Source organism: Cuculus canorus, chromosome 15 (genome assembly GCF_017976375.1).
Source record: "Cuculus canorus isolate bCucCan1 chromosome 15, bCucCan1.pri, whole genome shotgun sequence".
NCBI lineage: Eukaryota > Metazoa > Chordata > Aves > Cuculiformes > Cuculidae > Cuculus > Cuculus canorus.
The window spans coordinates 15,808,497-15,816,672 of NC_071415.1; the positions used below are offsets into that span (position 1 = coordinate 15,808,497).

General features: G+C 46.6%; 1 protein-coding gene across 1 annotated transcript; it reads left to right on the top strand.

The window, feature by feature from the left end:
• Positions 1 to 1,728: 1,728 nt before the first annotated feature.
• Positions 1,729 to 7,985, top strand: GDE1 (glycerophosphodiester phosphodiesterase 1). The gene is made up of 6 exons (XM_054080769.1): positions 1,729 to 2,031; positions 3,225 to 3,400; positions 4,667 to 4,772; positions 5,472 to 5,564; positions 6,183 to 6,394; positions 6,775 to 7,985. Exons 1-6 carry the CDS (start codon positions 1,777 to 1,779, stop codon positions 6,920 to 6,922), a joined length of 990 nt encoding a protein of 329 aa, XP_053936744.1. The 5' UTR covers positions 1,729 to 1,776; the 3' UTR covers positions 6,923 to 7,985.
• The last annotated feature ends 191 nt before the right edge of the window (positions 7,986 to 8,176 follow it).

The following is an 8,176-nucleotide window of genomic DNA, read 5'->3' on the forward strand; positions in this document are numbered from 1 at the left end:
TCATCAACCAGCACCCCAAGTTCTTCTCTGCAGGGCTCTCAAGTTCCCCTCTTAGCAGGGGTGATGCAGTCCTTGTGCAGTCAGGATGTGCCGCCAGCAGGTATCAGTGTCACGGAGCACGCTGTGATGGGAGAGAGAAACACGAGAACTTGTTAATTCACTCTGTGGGGCCAGCTGTGATGGGAGAGAGACACACGAGAACTTGTTAATTCACTCTGTGGGGCCAGCCTTACAGTGTCACCGCAGACACCCCATCCTCCCACCTACTTCAGAGCCAGTAACGCCCACTGTGAGGCAGGTCTGCCAACACCTGGTGGGGAAAATGAGTTTAGATATAGGGAAACATCCACTGCCCAGTGTGCCCTCAAAGATGTTAAAGCTGTCATTCTTGTATCAAAAAACAAGTCTGTCCTCTGTTACCTTGAAGAAAAAAATGATAAACTGGAGAGGGGCAGATTTAGGCTAGACATTAGGGAGAATTTCTTCACCACGAGGGCGGTGAGACCCTGGCCCAGGCTGCCCAGGGAAGTTGTGGCTGCCCCATCCCTGGAGGGGTTCCAGGCCAGGTTGGATGGGCCTTGGAGCCCCTGATCCAGTGGGAGGTGTCCCTGCCCATGGCAGGGGGTGGGACTGGATGGGCTTTAGGGTCCCTTCCAACCCAAATTATTCTATGATTCTATGATTTGTTATGAGTTGCTAACCTATTAGATACTTGAATATTATATATATTTTTTGTGATTTTAGAACTAAAATTTAGGATTCGCTTGAATAATAACTTTTAGCTCACCTGTGCCTGGATACTTATGCTTAATGAAGGGCTTTTGACAAGGCTGCAGTTAGAAAGAATGGGAAAGAATGTGACTGTACCTAATTAAACCAGATAACAGGGACTAGTGCAACGATAAGATAAAGAACCAGCTGGGACCAGCTGCAGCCTTGAAGAGGTGCCCAAGGTGTCGTGCACAAGAAGGAGAGTTGAGAACTTCAGCTGTGAGGAAAATCTACAGCCTTTGTTGAGAGACCCCTGAAGAAGACACGTAGAGGGCAGAGCACCAAGGGGAGAAAATATATGTAAATAAATTCACTGTGTGTAGAAAGACAAGAACTGATTGGAAGATAATTACTATTAATAGTATATTTTTAACTAGTTAGCAGGAACAGCCGGGAAAAACCCCAGCGCTCTCCAGACACGCGGATCTGCAGCCGCTCTCTGGGCTGCGCTACCTTCCCTTCAATTAATACCATTTTTTTTGTTACCGGCACTGTTTTTCACCTGCCAAACCGCTGTCCTTCCCCTCAGGGTCGGCCCCGCCGGTTCCCGGCTTTCCCGCGCGATGGGAGCCCCTCCCTCGGCCCCGCCCGCACCGCGGCGCCTGAGAGCGCGGCCGCGCGCTGATTGGCTGCGGCGGCGGGGTGGGCGGGGACTGGCTCCCGGTGTGGTTGCTGATTGGCTGCTGGGAGAGACGTGTGGGCGGGGATTGGCTGCTGGGCGGTACCGCGCACGGATTGGCTGCGGGGCTCTGTGGGCGGGATTAGAGGGCGGTGTGAGTGCTGATTGGGTGCAGTGGGTGCTGTGGGCGGGCATTAGAGGGCGGTGCGCGCGCGGATTGGCTGCGGAGAGAGTTGTGGGCGGGATTAGAGAGCTGTGTGCGTGCGGTGCCGCACGCGGATTGGCTGCCGGGGGGGGTGGGGAGGCGGAGGCGGGCGCGGCGGTGTCCGGGCGGTGTCCCGGCCGCGTCCCGGCCGCCCTTGGCCCGCGGCGTCCCGGCGGCCGCGATGCTGTGCTACGCGGAGGCGCCGCTGTGGTCGCTGCCGGCGCTGCTGGGCGCGGCGCTGGCGCTGGTCCGCGGCCCGGCGCTGGGCTGCCTGCTGGCGGCCGGCCTGGCGCTGGCGCTGCAGCTGCTCAGCCTGGCGCCCGCCGCCCCCCACAGCGCCCGCCGCGTCCTGCGGCCCCGCGGCCGCCCCGCCCGCATCGCCCACCGCGGCGGCGCCCACGACGCGCCCGAGAACACGCTGGCGGCCATCCGAGAGGTCAGAGCGGGGGAGGCGGGCAGCGGCGGGGCTGGGGGTGATGGCAGCATCCTCCGCCTCGGCTGCTGCGACTGTCAGGCCTGCAGCCCGCGCGGGTCGAGATTGGCAGGGACACCTCCCACTGGATCAGGGGCTCCGAGGCCCATCCAACCTGGCCTGGAACCCCTCCAGGGATGGGGCAGCCACAGCTTCCCTGGGCAGCCTGGGCCAGGGCCTCACCGCCCTCAGCGTGAGGGAATTCCTCCTCATGTCCAGTCTAAATCTGCCCCTCTCCAGTTTAAAGCTATTCCCGCTAGTCCTGATACTACACGCCTTTATAAAAAAGTCCCTCCCCAGCTCTCTTGTATCATAGAATCATAGAATCACCAGTTTGGAAAAGACCTCTTGGACCATCGAGTCTGCCACTAAACCGTTCGTATCTGTCACTAAACCATGTCCCTGAGCACCTGTTTCCCCGTCTTTTAAACCCCTCCAGGGATGGTGACTCCCCACCCCCTCCCCGGGCAGCCTCTGACAGGGCCCAATGACCCTTTCTGTGAAAGATTTTTTCCTGACATACAGACTGATCCTCCCCTGGCACAGCTCAAGGCCATTCCCCTGTCCTGTCCCTGTCACTGGGGAGCAGAGCCCAGCTCCCTCCTCTCCACACCCTCCTTTCAGGCAGTTGTAGAAAGCAATGAGGTCTCCCCTCAGCCCCCTCCAGGATGAACACCCCCAGTTCCCTCAGCTGCTCAAAAAAAAGGCAATTATGGCTTTCCTTGTGCAAGCAGAGCCTTTCTGTTTTGTTGCCCTGCTCTGATCTGACTTCAAAGCGTTAATCTATAAATTATCTAAACGGTAGACATTTGCTTATCTTCTCTTTCAGAAAAATAACCTAGCCTAAGCACTCAGGAGTTATTGGGCCAGAAGAGAGCAGGTTCTCCTCTGCATGTCTATCCCAAAACAGTCGCAGTCCTGAGATAGAGATGTTATCGCTATGGTTTCATCTGTAAAACAGATCGTATACTTTCAGTTGATCTACAAATGCTTCTCAGAATAACCTGGATGAAACCTACTTTGTTCTGCCTTTTAAGCGTACTGAAAAGAACATTAATAGTTTATTATTATTTACCAGAATACAAACTAATTAAGCTGTACCTGTGTCAAATCTATAAAGCTGTCTCTTCTGTTTTATGTGTCATTATTTTTTTAAGGCAGCTGCGAATGGAGCAACGGGTGTTGAGCTGGATCTTGAATTTACTGCAGATGGTGTTCCCATTCTAATGCACGATGAAACAGTAGAAAGGACAACTGATGGGTCTGGAAGATTGTGTGACTTGACTTTTGATGAAATTAGGAGGCTTAATCCGTCTGCAAAACATAGGCTGTGGTAAATGAACTATTGCTATTCTGAAACTACTCTTTCAACAGTACAAAAACATTCTTGATAAACAAAATTATTGCTTTGATCTATCACTGATTATGATTTAAATTTAAAACTTACCAGAATCCCATGTGCTACTTTTCATTTGATTTTAGAAGCACAGGAGGCTGTCTCCTTACCTATCCTTGCAATAGGAACAGTGAAGCAGAGTCAAGATAGTTGGCATTCAAGGGTGAGATCCACAGGCATCTAATGTGAAATAGGGTAATCTCTACATAAACTTCCCCTAAATTGACCGTGGGACACTAAAGATACTGAGAGTTTCACTATATGTCAAAATCGCCTTGAGTTAATTACTTCTAAAACTAATTTTATTTACACATATTTCTTGACTGATTGTGTCTTGAGGATTCTAAACATCAGGATAATTCAGCTGAAAAGGAGCTAGTCAGATTTCCTGGGTAGTCTCAGGTAGGAGCTGTGGCCCTGGTGATGCGTTAGGTCCTTTCCAGTGACGTGCAGGGGAAAATACTTTTATACGTTACTAAAATTTTGATAATGATGCAACTTGATGCAAGTGAATCCATTGTAGAGGAAGAACTTTTACTGTGTGCTCTTGAGACACTGGAAATGAGAGGGTTCCAGACAGTTGTAAATACCACCTGTGAGACTGTGGTACAGGTTGCACCTTCCCCATCTGTTACTGGAAGGGTGATCACCTGAACCACAATGCAGGAACCTCCGTACAGGTAGTTCCTGCTCAGCAGCTGTTGTCCACTGTCACCTTATCAGGAATAACTCGATTGATGCGAATCTGCTTTTCCTACATCCTCAGCTCGTCTTGCCTGTTCTGCCAAGATCTGCGTGTCTGGCTCAGGGTTAGGGAGCACGGTCAAAGCAGGATGGAGTGGGTGGGTGGTTAGCAGCTGGGCCTGCGTGCTTATTTGTGGTGGTGAAGAACTGGGGCCAGCGTTTTGATGCGGCGCATGGGGTCAGTGAGCATCGGATAAGTCCTTGAATTCGGTAGGATAAAATTGTCTAGTGAGATTCTGGGGAAAAGGAGATGGGCACATATCCCTCTGTGTGTGTAGCCTCTTACTGCGTGGGGAAGCCATGGCTGCCATTGCTGGTGGCGCTTGATCCCACTTCTAATACTAGTGTATCTGCTAACTATGTTTAGGAATCCATAGGAAGCAGCTCTGTGTAGTCGGGGATACGTGTGCATGTGTGTATCTTGACTGCATTCCAGTGAGCGGTTCTCCATTTCTACAGGAGAAAATTCCAAGGTGAGAAGGTACCAACTCTGAGAGAAGCTGTCGTGGAGTCTATGCGTCACAATCTTACAATCTACTTTGATGTCAAAGGCCACGCAAGTCAGGTACCGCTGACTATACCGAGACACCTTCTCTAACCCTTTCTTTGGGTTTCTAACCTGCTGTTGGTCTCAAACTGATAGGTGTGGTACAGTACCTTCTCTGATATGAGTGAGACAGGGTCTGCTACTCGTGTCATCAGAAGTTGGGTTGTCAGAGCAAAAATATTCCCTCGTCCCATTCCATTGACCTGGGAAGCTGCAACTTAAAATGAGCGCGAGACTTGTGTGAGTGTAGAGTTCAGCTCACAGCCTCACGGTGCGGAGGCATCTCGTCTTCAGCTGCCAACTAGGGATCCTGCTTGTCCATAATCTGAGTTACTGAAGGCAGATACAGATGATAAATCACTAACATTTTATGCAAATTAGAAATATTTTCTTTAGCATAGCAAAATACAGAAATACCTTCAGCTTTCCTCTTGAACTAGACCCTAAGCAGTGCTTCAGAATTTTATCCACAATATATTTAAGGGTATTTCAAGCACGGAGAATGCTACTCATTGCTGTAAACAGAACCATGAAAAGGACTTGTGTGTTAATAGCATAAACAAGATGCTGTTTTTCTTCTCCCCCCTTTACATTTCAACCTTGTTACACAAAACACGGAAGTATTTTTAAAGGGGATTATTCTAAAATTAGTCAGAGTGTACAGTAAACATGAGTGTATGTATAAATATAACATACGTGTCTATCTGTAATTCGCAGGCGGTTGATGCCCTAAAGCAACTCTACCTGGAATTTCCACATTTGTATAATGACAGCATAGTCTGTTCTTTCATGCCAGATGTTGTTTATAAGGTAATGTTTCCTAAAAGTTTGGGTTTTTTTTAGTTCTGTTGGGAATTTCAGTAAGATATACCAGTCCCAGTTCCAGATTACTTTTGGGTTGTTAAAACTGCCAAGACTTTTAAAAGCAATTGAAGCATAAATCATAAGTCTCCTGCATAATCTTGTTAGATGATTCTGTGCTCATCAGATGAACGCATGAATCTTCAGCCACGCTCTCTGTTTTGAAAGCTATGTAGGAAAAAGTGTGTCCCTCTTACAGCTGGCATGTGGTCAAGTACCTGCGTGCACAGTGCCTGTTAAATAAACCTCATCTTTTCATGTAAATGTAGATTGTTAATTCTTGCTGCCAAGTCCATTTACTATGGATTTTATTCCATTGCCTGACTGTTAAGCATTTTTTTTTTTATTATAAGAGCAGTTGCTTATTCAGTATGTTTTAAAGTGAAAACAGTAAAATATTACAAATATCTTTCTAAAAGAGTTACAAAAGGATCTGGGGGGAGGTGGGGAAGAAGATTTTGATAGAACTGTAAATGCAAGCTAGCACTTTGCATCTAACCCCTCCCAATTTATATTGATTTTGTATGACTTGTACAAAACAGTTGTCTTTTCTCCTCGATCTTCCAGATGAGACAAGCTGACAGTAATGTTGTAACAGCACTGACATACAGGCCTTGGTTTCTGAGTCATTTTGGAGATGGAACACCCCATTTCAATTCCTTCTGGAAACATTATTTGTATATGATGATGGATGTCATTCTAGATTGGATCTTACACAGTTTCTTGTGGAGACTTTGTGGGGTTTCAGCTCTCCTTATACAGAAAAATTCGGTTTCTCAGTAAGTGTTAAACCTTGCTAACGTATCAGGAGGCAATATTCTGTTAGTAAATAAGGCTGGAGGTAACATAGTATATGTTAACCAATATGTTCCATTTAGTGTTGTGTAAGTTTGTTTAGATGGTTTCTTTACCACATTTTATTATTTTAAGCCTCTGCCTTTTCAATTTGTGGGTTTTTTTCTTGTGATCTTACGTTTAAGCTCACAGGGGAAGAAGGTGGTTGCTTTTGCCTGTTTACAGTAATAAAACACAAAAAGATGCCGCTGCAAAAGGTGATGCGACACTGATGTGAGACTAAAACTCAGTTTTAGCGTCAGTGTTGTCTGCCTTTAACATGGTAGTGTCAGCCTTCCTCTTATGGTGTCTTTGTTCCTTGCAGAGAGTATGTGAGGTACTGGTCTTCGAAAGGAATTGAAGTAGTTGCCTGGACAGTGAACACATTTGCCGAAAAAAACTACTACGAAAGCGTCCTCGAATCCAGCTACATCACCGACAGCTTGGTGGAAGACTGTGACCCTCATTATTAGACCGACACTTCGCAGACACTTACCAGCCGGAATAAATGGTCTTACTCGGGCGGGTCTCCCACCGAGTGGTGCCCACGGGTGCAGATGGGACCGTAAATGCCATTCTGGGAAGAGCTGTACCTTCTGCTCTGCAGTCAGATCTGGAATGCAGAACCCTCCCCGTTGCAGCACTGCCCAGAGCAGAGGTACAGCCACTCGCAGCCTGAGCGGATCACACTGGAACCATAAAGGCCTCAGAGCGAAGCGGGCAGGACGCTGGTGGTGCAGGTTGCTTTATAATTCTCAGACTATGCATTCGCTTTGTTTAAATCTTGGTTATAAAGTCATATCAGCAATTTTTGGTGACAAAGTTTGAAATCTCATCTTGATTTTAGTAATTTAAACATGTAACAGTTCAAGGTTGATTTATGACATCTTAAAAACATTTACATTACTATTCTCAAAACAGAACCTTAAAATAATGGTGCCAAAATAGAAGGGGAGTATATTTCCCTCCTACTGCATGGGAAGATGGCCGTACTGTGTCTTGACAAGGAAGAAAAGCCAGATTTCCACTTTCAATGTGAAGACTATGAGAATTAATGAGTAAAACTTGAATATCTTCTTATCTTCCAGACTTTTTAAAAGAACCAAGGCAGGATAGAAGATTTCTTCTACTGATACAGCACATTAATGTATTTCTTTTTAAAAGAAAGCTGAAATGTCTTCTTACTTTGCTTATTGTTTGCATGATTGAAGGGCACTCACAAAGGTATGTACGAAACTGTAATCAGGATTTGAGTCTGCAGAGAATAAACAAATACCTGATAGCTCATGGGTGCAGTATTCTTTACTGGCTGTGCAGCAGTAGATTGCACACGTGCAAAACCAGAATTGAATCTTGTGTCTTGTGTTGTGCATAAAGTTTGTCCTTTTTTTCTGTACCTTTTGTGGCTATTTTTGGTTTGTCTTTAACGTAAGTTATGAGCATGAGGAAAGATATGCCTCTTTCCTAAGGCATTTTTATGTTCAAATCAGTGAGGGAGAAATAAACCAGGCAGCAGCGGGAAATGGGCTAAACTTCAAAAAAAATCATTACAGCAAAGCTGTGGCTCTGAATAAAAAGAAGGTGCATCAAATGTCTTTAAGTCATATAGGATAAAGAAAATCTCAATTGTGTTACTTCCTACCTCTCCTTTACTGGCAAAGGTATGTGTTTACAGTAGGGGTTTTACACAGATGAGAATTTCGATAAGTAATCTCTTAAAGAAAGAG